General features: G+C 32.5%; 2 protein-coding genes across 2 annotated transcripts in view; one reads left to right on the forward strand and one right to left on the reverse strand.

Annotated features, from left to right (window-relative positions):
* Positions 1 to 17,218, forward strand: part of LOC113401615 (uncharacterized) — a 252,847-nt gene that overhangs the window by 80,356 nt on the left and 155,273 nt on the right. The gene's annotated exons all lie outside the window — the stretch shown is intronic.
* LOC113401614 (uncharacterized) lies at positions 1,984 to 4,029 on the reverse strand. The gene is made up of 2 exons (XM_026641592.2): positions 3,898 to 4,029; positions 1,984 to 3,352 (listed from the first exon to the last, which is right to left on the reverse strand). The coding sequence occupies exon 2, from the start codon at positions 3,342 to 3,344 to the stop codon at positions 2,073 to 2,075; it is 1,272 nt and encodes a 423-aa protein (XP_026497377.2). The 5' UTR covers positions 3,345 to 3,352; positions 3,898 to 4,029; the 3' UTR covers positions 1,984 to 2,072.

Raw genomic sequence — 17,218 nt, forward strand, 5'->3', positions numbered from 1 at the left:
ATGTATAAACAACATTGGGAACTAAGATGTGTTTTGTCCCTTGTGCCTGGAGTTACACTGGCTAACTTACTATTCAAACCGGAACACAATAATACTAAGGGTTGCTGTTTGGCGGTAAAATCTGTGAGTGGGTGGTACCCACACAGATGGGCTTGCACAAAGCTATATAACTGATATGTTAAAAACATGTCGAGAGAAACTGATTATGTCTCTACCAACAGCAGTAGAGCAGCACTTTTGAATTAGTTACAAGCATCTGTCTTAAAAGGGTCGGGCTGTTATATTATCGTGGATATAAATGACCTTATTTAATAGACAAAACCCACACCTGACGCTTTCAAAATCAGAATTAATTACTTGATTTAAAATAAACCAACTAATTTTATTAAATGTAACTTGTTTTTTTTTCTATTCTTATACATGATATAAACATACATTGACATATATTTTTCACAAATTTCTCCCAACATATAGTATTTTTTTAATTCAACATTTTCTACCTAATAATAATCATTATGACAGGGATTTTTTTTTGCAATAGTAATACTGTTTCAATATCGTCTCTACAACTACAATAGGCGAACTAAAAATATATTGAAACAAGAATAAGGTTTTCTATCTAAAGAGAAATATTAACTTCTGTTTAATATGAACAACGCGTACTTTTCACTCAGATGAAGAACGGAGACCTGTAAGAGCAACATCTAAATTAAATTGTGCATTGAAGTTTACAAATAAAATAACCACTCCGAATAGTAACAAATATTTGACCATTCATATAAGTAACTCGTATATAATAAATAAATAATAAACATTGGACAACATCACATACATTACTCTGATCCCAATGTAAGTAGCTAAAGCACTTGTGTTACGGAAATATCAGAGGTAACGACGGTACCATAAACACCCAGACCCAAGACAACATAGAAAAGTAATGAACTTTTTTCTACATCGACTCGATCGGGAATCGAACCCGAAACCTCAGAGTGGCGTACCCATGAAAACCGGTGTACACACTACTCGACCACGGAGGTCTTCAATATGATGATGACACAATATATTAACCTGTAGTAAAGCAGCGCCGTTGATTACAGTCTAAGAGATTCTTCAGAATTTTAAAGTGTCCCAGTTCATTTTAAGCCTGTTAAAGTTTTTTAAATAATGAGTTACCTACATACACTAAAAAGGAAAACCTCGAACAAGATAAATGGATGGCCGAGCATTGAGTTTTTCCACGAATCGTTAACAAAACAATACCCATTTGAATAACGTAAGATCCTTTTAAAACTCCTGATAACGATACTTATTCACGCTCATGGACCATAACGTGTAAATTACGAATGTCAAAACCGCACTAATAATTACAATGATTGTACGCGAAAATTATATTCTTATTATTAATATTATGAACTTTATTGTTAAAATAATAAAGTCTATTTTAATTCGAATGCATTTGAACTTTGTCCACACAGTGACACGCTATGTGGACCAAGGGAATGGAGACTGTTAATCGCATATCGCAAATGATGATCTCTTCTCGGAATCCATGTTTTCACTGTTTGTTTTTGAACTTTGATGACTTATTCTGGTTAATAAGTAATCTGTATTGAAAATATTAGGATTATTTAATCGAAATTATGGACACATTATTATAAATGCGGTCTAAGAATCATCTAAATAAGTAAAGTGTGACTACAGTTATTTAAACAATGTGTAGATCTGTATACTTAATAATTTACGTTCAGGTCATTGAGATATTTTGCATATTAACAAGCGGTTTAATAATGAGCGAGTGGGTAGACCAACAAAAGAATAAATTATGCCAGACCGATCGTAATGTATCACTCTCCGTTGTCATCGTGAATAAAATTCAGAATAACACCTTTATGATTCATTTACTACCGAAATTAATTCCAAATGAAAATGTTGACCCAGTTTTTTCGCGGTGACTTTAGAAAGAGAAAGTCGATTGTTTTTTTATGTTACTTTATTGTTTTATTGATTTATATGTAAAAAAAATCGCAAGCGTCATTTTTATCACCGAAATACGTAAAACTTTATTCATTGCATTAGTAATAGTCTTTGTTGCACGGTTTTCTACAAGGCTTGTAGCTTCCTTCAGAACACAGATAAGCACGAACTTTCTTTGCTAGTGGACAATCAAGTCTACCACAAGGCCCATGCACATCCCTTTTATTCACAAATTGTCCATGGTGATATTTCCCTTTTACAGTTTCCCCATGAATGAATTGGTGTTGACTACCTCTGTAATCCATTCTTTTAGGACAATTAGTCCCTCCACAGGGACCTTTAGGAAATCCCATGGCAAGAATGGCTAGTTCACTAGAAGTATATGGTGCTACAAAGTCGTCATAAACTTTCGGCTCCTCAACGGGTTTTATTGGCTCTCGTATTATGTCCGGAGCTCCGAAAAAGTAAGCTACGGGTGGGACAGCATCGATAGTCGTACCTTCCCAGTGTCTCACAACCTCAACGTCTTTCAGTTTTAAGTCATCCGATAAATATTTTCGCCCTGGTAGTCTTTCCATTTCTGGCAGAGCGACAAAATAACTTATGACCCTATTACCCATACATGTCAATCGAATAAAAAATTCAATTTCACCTGACGCTTTCAAATCTTCCTCGCATTGCAAAGGTCTTGTCAATTCTACAGTATTTGTTACCATTTCTGGTCGTGATGTATCTCTGTATTCGGCTTGATCCATGTTCACTGGATTCAATTCGGCTGATCTTTTAAGGCAGTCAAAGAATGACTCGTGCCATTCGATAACACAAAAACCTACACAATTCATCTCCTGATCTCTGTTCCAAACTGTGATGTAGATAGGAGTTTTTTTCAACACTTCTTCTAGTTTTGAAGGTCTCGACAAAAACATGATCGAGTTTCCTACCCCGAAGTAGGGAGGTTGTGGTAAAGGCTCTGATGGAAGCTCTAATTTTACTACTTGTACTTTTCCTTTCTTTCCTTTTGGTTTTGGGGGTTTCTTGCCTTTACCAGGTGGTGGTGGAGGAGGAGGTGGGATGAAGTTATCATGAGCAACATAAAAATCAAACAATGGTAAGCAATTAAATTGCATTGTACATGTTTGCATGAATTTCATTTCCTCTTCAGAAGGTAAGGGCGGCTCTTTACCTTTTTTTCCTTTCTTAGCTGGTTTTTCCTTTTTACCCTTTTTTGCTGCTTCTGCTGCAGCTAACGCCTCCGCCTCTCTCTTCCTCTCCTCCTCTTCCATTTTGAGTTCATATTCATCTTTCTCTGGTGGCTCGATTTTTAATACTATCTTCTTTACGAATACTTCAATCATAAATATTTGCTCCATTATTTAATCTGAAAATAATATTCAGATACAAAAAAAATATCTCATTCTGGTGTATTTTGATTTTAGAATTAACTATTCCAGAGTATAAACTTCAGTAAAATAATTAAATTATTAACAAATGAAAATATTACAAAATAACACTTGTTTTATAAAAAAAAGTAACGATATTATACAACATTACGTTCAACATATCATATATTTTATTATATGAAATATAAACACTACAAAGATATATGTACATGTAATATATATTTTTAATCTTTCATAGTTATTATCGATGAAGAAAATAATGTACAATTTTGAAAATATTGTCGCTCATATATGACATAGAAAATTTTACTACACGCTCTTTAATAAGAGGGCTTAATGGCAACTCATATCTAATAACACCTTAAAAACCTCAGAAAGAAGGGATATATGCATAAAAGGAGTAGAGATACAATTTAACGGAAGATAATTACGCTGAACACATTACGCTGAAGAAAAAAACTATAGGAATAATTATAATTGAACTTCCACAAACTTGTAAACGAGTTTCGTATTACGTACTAACCAAATTATCTCACAATGTAATGTTTTTGATTTTCCACTTGTAATTCATTCATAAAAGATAGCATATTTTATGATTTAATCCACTCAAACATTTAACTAATAATTTAGATGCAAATATTAACATACAATTTGAAGGTTTAAGCCATATTGAATTGATTCATAATGACAGATAGGTTGTTTTTATAATGCTATCAAAGAGTTTTGTTAGGTGTTAATTTTTTCTTTTTATCTTTTTTTCAAACACACATGTATAAATGTTGCCAATTCTATTAAATTATTGTCAATGGCAAATTGATGTGAAACAATATATGTATATTAAAATTAAAATTCAGTTAGAATGACTATGTTCTGTCATTCTAATTTAATTTATGTATATATATTATATATTTATATATCTTGACTAAATACCGAAATACCGAGACCTGAGAAGAACCGAGGAAAGAAACTCAGCGGACTTTTTTGTCCAATTTTGTTACTGTTTACAATTTTCAATATGTGTAAGGTTCATGAGATAGTCTCTATCGTGATTAGCAAATATACAAACAAACAAACTTTCAAATTAATAGTGTTAGTGAGTTAGTAAACAAAAATATACGTCTAAATGTATTTGTAACAAAAATTAATAAAAATAACAAGAATCTTGTCTAACATACTATTTATTTCCAATATATGCAATTTATGCTTTTAATTTTATATTAGAGTACAATAATATGTTATGCTATATCACAATGTAGCAAAATTAAGAAGGTGCTATATGTCATGTTGTGAATCCATGTCATATATCTTATATCGTCTTGGAATTCGTAAATCCAACGATGGATCATTTATTAAATTCTCATGTTGAGAACTTTAGTAGTAACATACAAACATACACACACATGCAACCCACGCACGCTCGTCCTTGGTATCGCTGCAGTCGAGAAAAATCAACTCACTTCCGCATTAATCATATGTCATTAAGATATGATATATGTAAGTAGGTATACATAAATACCTACCTGTTATCTATTTAAAAGGTTATTTATAATGCACAGATGCAATAAATATATAATTTAATTACTTGTAAGAGAATTGTATTAAAAAGTATCCTTTTACTGTTCTTATCAATAATCGTACAAGCTTAAATCTGTATGAAGCTTCGCTTTGATATGCGAAAGGTTTTTTATAAGGTACAGACCAATCACCAGCAGAATCACAATAAAACGAGATCTAAATAAAATAAAAAGACCTACTGCGTCGTAGTTAGAGTTCAACGGCGGGGTCGCGTTTACGCACGCGGGTAGCGTAGACGGGAGGGGGGAGGTAGGACAAGTCTGTTTGTAGTAGACCTAAATTACTAGATACGATAATTTATATTATTTAATAATAGTGTTCATGTAATTAACGAGTTTATTGTCACTTCTGAATATTAGATGATGGTCAAATCTTTGATATTTCTGCATCGCTATGCATTGGACGGTTATATAATGAATTGGTTACAAAGGGCATCTGACTTTTATTCGTAGTATTGTGCAGCATCCTTCGGATTTGATTTTATAAGACTAAAGTTGTTTACGAAACTGTTTAAAACAATCATAATACACAAATTTGTTTTTGCGATTAGCATTAATACATTAACGTATACAAAGATACGTTAACTTGATTGTTTATATTCATGTGTTAACATCTTAATTAAAATGTCTTCGCGTCAGAAGTGTTTCGAACAAACGTTACTTAAAAACGTTTCAATTAAATTTGACCTTGAAATTTTACTCTAATAGTAAAGTTTCTTCATGCTTAATAAATAAATACTAAGCTTATCCAGTAGAAGTTAATTCTGTAATTGTGCGCACGAGCACACTTTCCGTCTCTCTCGCACGTTGATATTTAAATTTAGAATCGCGTTGTACGTTATACGTTTTGCAGAGTATTTAACTGGGTATATAGGTATAATATACTACCTAGGCAGGTCTGATACGGGTTATACATTATTCAAATACTAAATCTAGGTTTCTTGAGTGTTCATATTATACTTAAGAAAACTTTATACAATTACATTTTATATGTTTTATAATTATATATGTATGATATGTATGAACATACATATTGTACATATATAATATACATAAACGAATAATAAAAAAATACGTTTAATAATTTTGTTTAAAAAAAAAACTCATACTACGAAAGGATTGAAAAAAATTTGCGTCACAATCGTCACACTCAAACAAACAAGAAATGATTCAACTCAAATTCGGCCTTGAATTTCTCTAGCCGCATCTAAATAAATATTCTATTATATAATATATATATATATGTATATAATATTCCTTCAAAATAAATATTTTGAATCATTATATAAAGTGTACAGTGAGGATTCAAAGTCAAATCAAAATATTCTTTATTCAAGTAGGCTCATAAAAGCATTTGAACGCCATGTCTATTACAAGCCTACTAGACATCAGGGAACTTGAGCACTGTCGTCAAGGTTACTAAGTACTTTGAAACTATTATAGGGCTTCATTGGAGAAAGTCCTACTATGAATAATTCATATAATATTTCGATCAGAATCAATACGTAGACTCTTATAAACGCATTGAAACAAATCAAAAGCTTCCAGTAATTATGAATGCAAATGTTCCACGTCCGTCAACGCATAGACTAAACTACATATCATATGATATATAATTATATAGACTATAGAAGTAATATAAAACACCACTAAGACACGATTTAAACGTAAAATTGGTTTGTTTAAGGCCGGAACAGAGGTTGCTAAGTTAAAAACAATTAAATATATTGTATTTTAGTTCACAAAAGGTTATGTTAAATATGACATAAAAATCTGAACTTTAAATATCCTGAAATTCGAATTTAAAATATATTTTTATTAGTAATCCTAAGAAGAGGGTATATTAGTACGAGGGGAATATAAAATATAACTGTACTTTCCGAAATAGTATATAAAAATATATATTTGATACAATTGAGACGTATTTTTTTCCTCTAAATAAAAAACAATATAAAAATGAATTTCGATCCTAACGGAACTAAACCCGAATCACAAACGGTCATTACGTTGATCGCAATAAGAAAATGTTAGTCGATCGATTCGCAGGAGCTACCATAACCGGTAGCTAGCGCGCAGCTGCGTTATAAAGATCTCTCCACAGTGCTACAGTTACAACCAGCCAGCATAACTATGAGAATTACTACTTTAAGGTTTTTATAAACATAATTATATATAATTATATGCCTTCACAATATACAATATATATTACGAACATGAAAAACATAATTTTAATCTATTAAATATATTCAACAAATTATATTTATTCGTTAAAACACAACTAAAACCTTAAATACAATGCAAGACAAATTAATGACCAATTAACCATTAAATTTAATTTATATTCTATAAGAGACACGTCTTACCAAATCGTTATAAAGAAGACTTATTAATAGGCAATCGTGTGTAATCACATCTCTAAATCACTCCTTCGCACACACGTAATTATTTTAATTCGATCCGAGCTCTTGTTACGTAGATAAAAAGCCTTCAAATGCTGTCAATCAAACCTAATAGGTTTTATTATTGAGGTTCATATGTGCTTACCTTGTCATACGTAACTTGAAAGTGATTCTACGATTCAAATGAGAATAAAGAATTATATTATTCTCAAATCGTTTAATTTTTGTATGAGAAAATATAAATCAAAGATCGATTTTTTTGATCGTTCGATTTATTGATTTATTTTCAATTTAATTGTCTTTTAATAAGCCTGTTATAAAATATCCTGTTACGTGTGAGAAGTGAATCTAGTAAAACACACAGTAGTAAAACACAAAATATTTGGATAAAATTGAAATCGTTGGTCCGCAGACTAAATTGTCAACGCACAGTTATTACTAAGTCTAGAAATCGACTTTCTTTTTAAATACAGATTTATAACGTAAGGATCTGCTAATGGCTGTTTTGGAAATTTGAACGATAAGGGACTGAAATGGGAATTATAACTTTAGATATAAATAACTATGTAAGTATAACATGCAATCGTACATTCGCAATAAACGTCATAAAACCTGCAGTTTCAATAAGAACTCTCGTCGTATTTCAGTCGTACAATGTTAACAACCGACCTACGATGATACGCTTCTTATAATTATTATAGTCAAATCAAATCAAATCAAAATCAATTTATTCAAGTAAACTTCACAATGAAGCGTTTTTGAATCGTCGATATTTAAATACTATCACCGTTTCGGAAAGCAGCTTCCAGCGAGAAGAGAAGAAACGGCACGAAACTCGCATAGTTGCTCTTTTCAAATAAACAGATTTACAATGCTGTTTTTTATAATAATTTCTGTCCTGTGTTGGACTGTGTTAAATCCAGGCGTTTTTTACTAAAAAGTATTCTTTTAATGAAGAATAGGATTTATTTATTAAGTTAGTCTTAGTAAATTGTTTATATTTCCCGGTATTTTATTATATGTATATGCGTATACCATTGCCCAAAAACGTTTTCTGTACCGTATGCAAACAGAAAGTAGGGGTTACAAGTTTATTCTTATTTCTTGTATTAATAGTATGTATATCAACTATTATGGAATATTTTTGTATAATCTTCTGTATAAACATTATAGTATCATGAATATATTGTGAATGTCAATGCATTTAACTTGCTGACATTACACGATCGTGTTCTGCGGTGAGTTTCGATTTATATTCTCAAATAATATACTCTACAAAACATTTTATAGAAATAAGTGTTCACGTAACAACTGTTACATTTGTTATAACCGTTAATATTAATAAGAAAATTTAATTAAATAAATGCACACAAATAAAATTATTTAATGTGAACGCGTCTTTAAAAACCATCACAAATGTATACTTATTATGGCCGACGGTATACACTTACACTGCTCAGATAATATGGAATTATGGTCGGTGTTACCTTAAGGTGTTGATTTTAAACTTTTTTTTAGTCATAAAATTAATTCAATAACAAAATTATACTTTTACTACTTGTATAAAATCTAAAATATATGAAGAAGCTTTATAAATATAGTTGTTCAGATTTTCTAAAAAGTATACGTAAATAGTCTTATTTATAAGATTACTAGTTATCAGTCCCGACTTCGTCCAAGTAGAATAGGAATTTTGTCTACTTCCAGATTGCAGTGCCCTCTGCCGGGTCCAATGTAAACACTCCAAAGCCAAATTTTATCGATATCGGTCAAATCGTTAACAGGAGTTCAGTTACATACACACGTATAAACTATATATATATTACATAGATATAAACAAATACATATTTAAAGTCTGTATAAAAATGAATGCTTAATTATGTTCGTATTTATATAACTGGCATGCGCAATATAAACCAATAGAATTATAATTTATCGTCCAATCCAGCAAGATCAATGACATATATCTACTTCTTAACTGAAAAAGCTAACTTATTAATCCGTTCGGAAATTGGACCCCAGGAGTTCGGAATCTTCATCCTTAATAGTTAGCCTCTAGATCAAAGACAAACTATTACAAAATGAAATCAGAAACATTGGTAACAACAACAATATTATTTCCACATCTTTATTTGAGCCGAGATGACCCAGTGGTTAGAACGCGTGCATCTTAACCGATGATTTCGGGTTCAAATCCAGGCAGGCACCACTGAATTTACATGTGCTTAATTTGTTTATAATTCATCTCGTGCTCGGCGGTGAAGGAAAACATCGTGAGGAAACCTGCATGTGTCTAATTTCAACGAAATTCTGCCACATGTGTATTCCACCAACCCGCATTGGAGCAGCGTGGTGGAATATGCTCCATACCTTCTCCTCAACTGGAGAGGAGGCCTTAGCCCAGCAGTGGGAAATTTACAGGCTGATTATGTTTATGTTTATGTATCTTTATTTACTTACAGACGTCACTTGAAGATTCTGTCCGTTTGGGTAGGTACCACCTACTTATCAGATATTCTACCGCCAAATAGCAATACTTAGTATTCTTATGTTTCGGTTTGAAAGATCATTAGGCTCAACGGACATACCATGTCTGTTCCCAAGGTTGGTAGCATTGGGAATGTAAACAATGGTTAATATTTCTTATAGCGCCAATATTGATTTACTCGTCCGCCTTCCCATATACATATAATATTTAATATCAGTAATTCACTGAAAGGTTTTATGATATCTTAAGAGAATGATAAACCTCTAATGATTAATATGTATGAAAATTTAGTGTCTAAATGTAATAACACATACAAGCTAATAAAATGTAATATTTGCTTGAAATTTCTCATAAACGTACAATGTTGGAGTAATAATGCGTTATGCTAGAACGAAACGACTCGAGAATGTTATTAAAAAGAGAAAAGTTGAAATGTTTAACGTCAGTTATCGGTAAATGAATTATTTTTTACGACGTAGGTTTAATTAAATTTAAAAAATATAAATAACGAAATGTAGCTGAAGCTGAACTTTGAATGTGTTTTGGTTCCAGTGATTAGAAAGGAAGTGTAATTCCAGGCACAATGGATATAAAACCACATGCTTTTCCTTGAAGTGAAATGGGTATGACATCAGTCCAATTTAACCCCAAAAAAAAACAAAAAGTCAGCATTTGTCGTATCTCCACGCTCTCAGAATCCTCATTGCTGTCAGAGCTAGTATTGGAATACTTGGTGTTGATGCTTCGAGCCTCTTTCAGTTCCACGGTTCATTGAAAGGTAAAACCAAATTGGCATCAAAACAGCTTTGTGTCCTCATTAAGGCAAGACGGTATTTCAAGTCAGCCCATCGCCTAAAACTATACAAGGCGTAAATTCGACCTTATATGGAGTACTGCTCTCACCTCTGAACGGGAGCTCCCCAGTACTAGCTTTTTCCATATTCAACGCAAAGCGTCTTGAATCGATAATCAAGCCCTGACCAACCTGATTCTATCGCATTTTTCACGGGGAATTTTCCGAGAAATTATTTGGATTTCCGGTTGCTAAATTTCATCTTCGGACTATTGAATCGCACGGTTGGTGCACTACCTATATATCCAAAAATCATCAATATCGCGAGGCATTTAAGACATTTTCTGCCTCGCACAGTCACTCTGTGGAACTAGCTTTCACTGATGCTTTTTCCGAACCGATACGACTCGGAAATCTTTAAGAAAAGAGACTACATATTTCTCAAAGGCCGGCAATGCATCTGCAAGCCAATCGGTGCGGATGTCCATGGGCGGTGGTAGTCTTTCCATCAGTTGAGCATCTTGCTCGCTACCCAACAAAAAAATATATATTGTATGACGTTGATCAAATATAATTAGTTACACTTTACGGCTCGTTTAACTTCATAAAAAAATCTTTAGATAAAATCAAATGTTTTTCATTGTCAGTATTGAAGTTGTTACCAAAATATTGGTTTAGTTATAATTTGTTTCGTTCAACTTATTCTACTCTGACGAACGCGCAAGTTCCCCACACCGTTGAACTGACCACAAGAACATCTGGGAATTCACATGTTCACGTAAAACGAAAAATATTTCTCGCACGAATGTAATTCGTTGGTAAGGTGCACATAATTATATGGAAGGGCATCATTTAATTATTATTATCATAGTAATTTCCATAAAATTACATCGAAAATTTTCTAAATATACACATGCAATCCTGTAAATTAAAGCCGGATCATCAACAACCACTTGCTTTTTGCTCCCAAGGTTGGTGGCGCATTGGCAATGTAAGGAATGTATAATATTTCCTACAGCGCCAATATCTAAGAGCATTGGTAACCAGTTTCCACTAGATGGCTCATTTGCCCATTGTCCTACCTAAATCATAAAAGAAAGCTTTTATTGGGCCGTATTAATTAGATTATTGATACGAAACGGGTAGTTCATGCACTTGCGCTAAGTGGGTCTACCGATCTATACTACTATTATAAATCTGTGTCTGTCTGTCTGTTGCCCCTTTACGGCCAAATCATTGAACTGAATTAGATGAAAGATATGAAACAAGCTTGACTTCCAAGGAAGGACACAGAAAGACGTGAGTCACAATTAGTATTCAATAAAGCAACTTGTTAGTTCTTTATAAATACTCTTAGCCGAGCCGAGATGGCCCAGTGGTTAGAACGCGTGCATCTTAACCGATGATTTCGGGTTCAAACCCAGGCAGGCACCACTGAATTTTCATGTGCTTAATTTGTGTTTATAATTGATCTCGTGCTCGGCGGTGAAGGAAAACATCGTGAGGAAACCTGCATATGTCTAATTTCAACGAAATTCTGCCACATGTGTATTCCACCAACCCGCATTGGAGCAGCGTGGTGGAATATGCTCCATACCTTCTCCTCAAAGGGAGAGGAGGCCTTAGCCCAGCAGTGGGAAATTTACAGGCTGTTTATGTTATGTTTATGTAAATACTCTTATGATAGTAACCAAAGTGAGACATTGTACTCTGGAAGATCAAGGTATTAGACCATTAGCAGAATCGTATATTAGTTTCAAAATTTCATACAAAACGTCAATATTCCATATTTAAATGAAAATCAATTATCAGTTTAAAAACTTATCAATTTCTTTCCAATAATTGCACGTACTTTGAATTGATATTGATGATACCTTACATCGGTATAATAGCTTTATACAACAAACTTTTAAAGTATGACCGATCGCTTATTAAATAATTTCTTAAGGAATTTTCAATGAAAAATTTCATATCACGAAAAATAACGGAAACCTGTAATTTTTGTTGATTTAACTTCTAATAAATTCGACCCATTTAAAAAGTTATGTAAAACCATTTTCGGAGTATTAACTTAATGCTTTTTTGGGTTTACAGCTGGGATTAAATTATAGTTGACAGGCTTTTCCTAATTATAACAACTGAATTTACCAACGGAGTTTATTTTACTCATTACTATTCGTGTACAACAAAGTAAATAATAATTGTGTCATGTTAGTACTTTTACATACAAAAATTTTCAATAAAAGCTTGTTTTGTATTTTTTGCTTTATATATGATTATTAAATTAAATCACGCTAATAATATTATTAATGCGAAAATAATACCGTCTCTCTGACAGTCTGTCTGTAATACTTTTACAGCCAAACCACATTTAGTCATAGAGTATGTCAATTTTGTATGAAGTAAACTTGAACTCTGAGGACCAAACTCTAAAACGCGAGCGACGCCACAAGCGACAACTAGTTCTTAATAAATACATATTTCATTTTCTTAATTTTATGACCAGTATATTTTTCCTACGCACATCATAGGATAATTTAAATTTAATCACTTTAGATATAAAGGTTGATTAATTCTGTTGATCATTTCCCGGCTAAGCTATTTTGTATTCTTTTTTAGAACCGTTTCAACGCGAGATTTACTTAACACCTAAACACACGATCTTTTATTAAAATTAATATGACCTATTCACGGGAAAAGCAACTCTCTAAAAAATCGTATTAGTTAACAAATCGCTTGAAATGAATCGCTGACGCTCGTCACATAATATTTAAGGATTACACGAAAAATTTACGATATGATTGAAAATATTGCCCGCGTTTTATGTGTTTTCTTGTATTACAATAATGTTTGCTGATGGCAAATTATGTCTTCAGTAAATCCTGGACGTGACTTAAGTTTGTTTTATGGATGCTACCCCACCTAAATTGAATGTTGACTTTATAGCAACGTATGACTGTCCTTTGACTTCTATTTCATTTTATCGGTTTATATCGAATGTTTATATGTGATTTGTATGAGTGAATGATTTTATATGATTTCTACAAATTGTGTTTACTAATTTTATTTTTACATTTTATTAATAATACAAGAAATAATAAGTGATAGTTTTTCTAATCGAATTTATTAAATATCTTAAAATAAATGATACTTTATCATTTTCAGATGTGAAAGTGTTATTTTTCTTGGTGCGATAAGAACCCCATGGACAAATAAGGGATAAGAATCAAATATGTTGTTGTTAAGAGATCAGATCGTCACATTTCCTATAAAGCGCATTGCATTATTTTCATTAAACCTATTTTTTGGAAACATTTATCCAATATGAAAAATGAAGAACGAGATGGCCCAGTGGTTAGAACGCGTGCATCTTAACCGATGATTTCGGGTTCAAACCCAGGCAGGCGCCACTGAATTTTCATGTGCTTAATTTGTGTTTATAATTCATCTCGTGCTCGGCGGTGAAGGAAAACATCGTGATGAAACCTGCATGTGTCTAATTTCAACGAAATTCAGCCACATGTGTATTCTGCCAACCCGCATTGGAACAGCGTGGTGGAATATGCTCTAAACCTTTTCCTCAAAGGGAGAGGAGGCCTTTAGCCCAGCAGTGGGAAATGTTGCTGTTGACTACATCGTTGGTGTAATAGCTAGATACAAATCCGTAGATCCTAATGTTCTGTTTTCCAACTCCAGGACATACAATAGAATAAAAAGCTAATGAGTTCATCCGTCGAACAATTGTTATTAACAGCCTGGAGTTTAAGTTGGAAGTGTATAAGTACACTCCCATGCCTCGGAAACCACGTGAAGCCGTTGATCCTGAGCCTGAACTAGCTCGTATCGAATTTGCTGTCCCATGGAATTAAGAGAGTGAGGGAGAGAGACAGAGAGAGATTGCACCTATGTTTGTGCACTAGAATATGTCCAGCCTAGTTGACCAGCCTCCACTGACTTTGGCCACCCATACCGATCGGTCAAAACGACTGTGTACGTTTTGTCACTATGCCAGCAACCTTCACCCAAGTGCCAACAAGTACTGGCGTTCAGTTCAATCATTTAAATAGTATACGCCATTAAAGTTAAAAAATTATTGAAAAGAATATACTGCTAGTTCTTCCCCAAATCTTAGCTGATATTTTCGGAACCTTTAGTGGATTCTTGTCAATCAATCAGTAAATGTAATACTTCTATATTGAATTGAGATCTTTGAAATTTTTGTCTCTGAAATAAACGAACATTTTAAATAGGATATTAGTATTAATAAAAATCATTTAATCAACATTTGTGATTACCGTCAATGTTTTATTATAAAGTAATACAAATAACATAGTTACGGTATGTATTAACCATATTTAAAAACCATATTCGTCATTTAATTTACTATTAAAAAAGACCACAAAAACATACCTAATATTGTAGTCGGTATATCGAACAAAAACCAACACATTGAAATGACAGACGACCTTTAGAACTTCAGTATATCTACAGTAAAGCTTTACTCCATTCCAACAACATGCTCTGTTTAGTATCAAAACAGTTTACGCAAATATTATAAACTATTCGATTCGAATGTGACAAGAGAACCCCTTCAGTTAATTGACAAACGAAAGCTGTTATTGCCCAATAGTTTTGGTGATTTATATAAACAAAGACGGGTGCATTAAATAGTGTTGAACTTTGTGTACTGTCGTTTGAGAAGTGTTAAAAATATTTATTGAAATATGTTTTTAATTGATTCATTACTTATTATGTATTGCAATTAACATAGTTTTTTCAAAATTGGAACTGTTTTGACCTACAACTGACTTAAATCATTATTTGTTTACGCTTTTCCAGTCGTAGTGTTCGGTTTATGCTCTGGATTTAATTTTTTTTATCCTAACGTATATAAGTAAGGTATTTGGTCTCCTTAACTGAATAGCATACAACTAATTATAACCAAGGCACCATTAGAAATCACGCTATAATTGGAGCAGTATGGAAATTTCACCGAGTCTTAAAACGTAAAATGAATTAAAAAAGTCAATAATCTACCAATCCATAGCACTAAAAGAGTTATGTCTGTAGTATTGAAATATTTTAATAATGAATGTACTTAATTAAAAAATTACAAATAAAATTGGATATAAAAATATATAAAAACTTTTTATTCAATTAATTTTCCAATTAACACTTCTGTGCTTGGCTGTCTCGTCTACCGCTTAATCAATAGGAAAAACACTCAGCTCCCTTTTGCATATGCAAATATTATACCACTAGCATTATCTTTGAGCTCTGTCTATTTTAAAATAAACCTTAATACTATCAGATTAAAGTTTAAAAACATTTGACAGAATTCAATTGTTGTTCTTGGCAGTTAATGTATGAACAAAGAATTCACTGTTAACGAAATTGTGTTAGACAGGTTTTTGATGTAGGTACTCTTAAAAAACGAAAAGTCATATGAAATCTGTAACATCCAGACACACTCACAACAAAGTGTCATTATGGGTGTTAATAATATATTTAAATTTCGAATATTTTACATTATTAAAAATTTTAGGTAAAACTAGTTCAACACATCTCTGTGTGACATTACACATGATAAAAAAAAATAAAACCGAGATGGCCTAGTGCTTGAAACAGATGAATGTTAACGAAGGTCGCAAGTACAAGCGCGCCAAGGGTTTGAATTTCTCTAAATTGTGTTTATAATTCATCTCGTGTGTAGCAGTTAAGGAAAACACCCTGTATCGAAGCATCAAGCTTGAATATGTTTCATGAAAATATACCTCATGTGTCCCCACCAACCCGCATTGAAACAACTATGTGAGAATTTCCAAACACTCTTCTCAAAAATAAGACCTTTTGAGTGACCTTTGTGTTTATCAACAAAAAAGAAACGCGAGTTTATGCAATGGCACTCTTTGGCAAATTTTACATCTATCGAACACAAAGATATTGACAACAATCGACACAAATTCTATACAAAAAAATAAGAACAATTCCAATTAAAATAACGCGTAATTTGACGACAAAATCTCTATACATTTCATTAGTCTGTAACAAAATTATGTATATTTTAGTGTGCATGGCTTAATTGGTTATGCAAAATTTAAGAGGCCATCCAAGTCTCCCGCAGATAGGATGAAGATCAGTGCAAACAGCTAGCCAGGAATAATTGGTCGGGTCGGGTTTTTCACCCGAGAGTACTTCTTCTTTATTAAAGTTGCTTTTGTTCATATACCTATTTTTAAAACAGCAATGACATAATTTCATATTGTTATATGTAGATACAGAACAGCCTAACTAGTATCAATGATCAAGTGTTTTAGGCTGTTTGGCTTGCAGATCATAAAGTTATCGGATTGGTCTTTCGGGTAATTTTCAGTGATATATCTTAGTACAGTTGGTTTTTCTTGGAAAGTATATAATGACGTCGATCCTGTACTTTCCATTGGATTTTGATACCTTTATTTGCATACACATTTATGTAACATAGATGTTGAAGTATGAACTATCTGTATTTAATGACCTTCATTATTCGATTTGGAAGTTCTAGAAACATATACAATATGTTGTCATTCGTTTGGCCGTATCTACATCAC

Source organism: Vanessa tameamea, chromosome 20 (genome assembly GCF_037043105.1).
Source record: "Vanessa tameamea isolate UH-Manoa-2023 chromosome 20, ilVanTame1 primary haplotype, whole genome shotgun sequence".
In the NCBI taxonomy this organism is placed as follows: Eukaryota; Metazoa; Arthropoda; class Insecta; order Lepidoptera; family Nymphalidae; genus Vanessa; species Vanessa tameamea.

Bases quoted from the DNA above. Each gene is read 5' to 3' on its own strand.
- LOC113401614 (XM_026641592.2), bottom strand. From the start codon at position 3,344: ATGGAGCAAATATTTATGATTGAAGTATTCGTAAAGAAGATAGTATTA.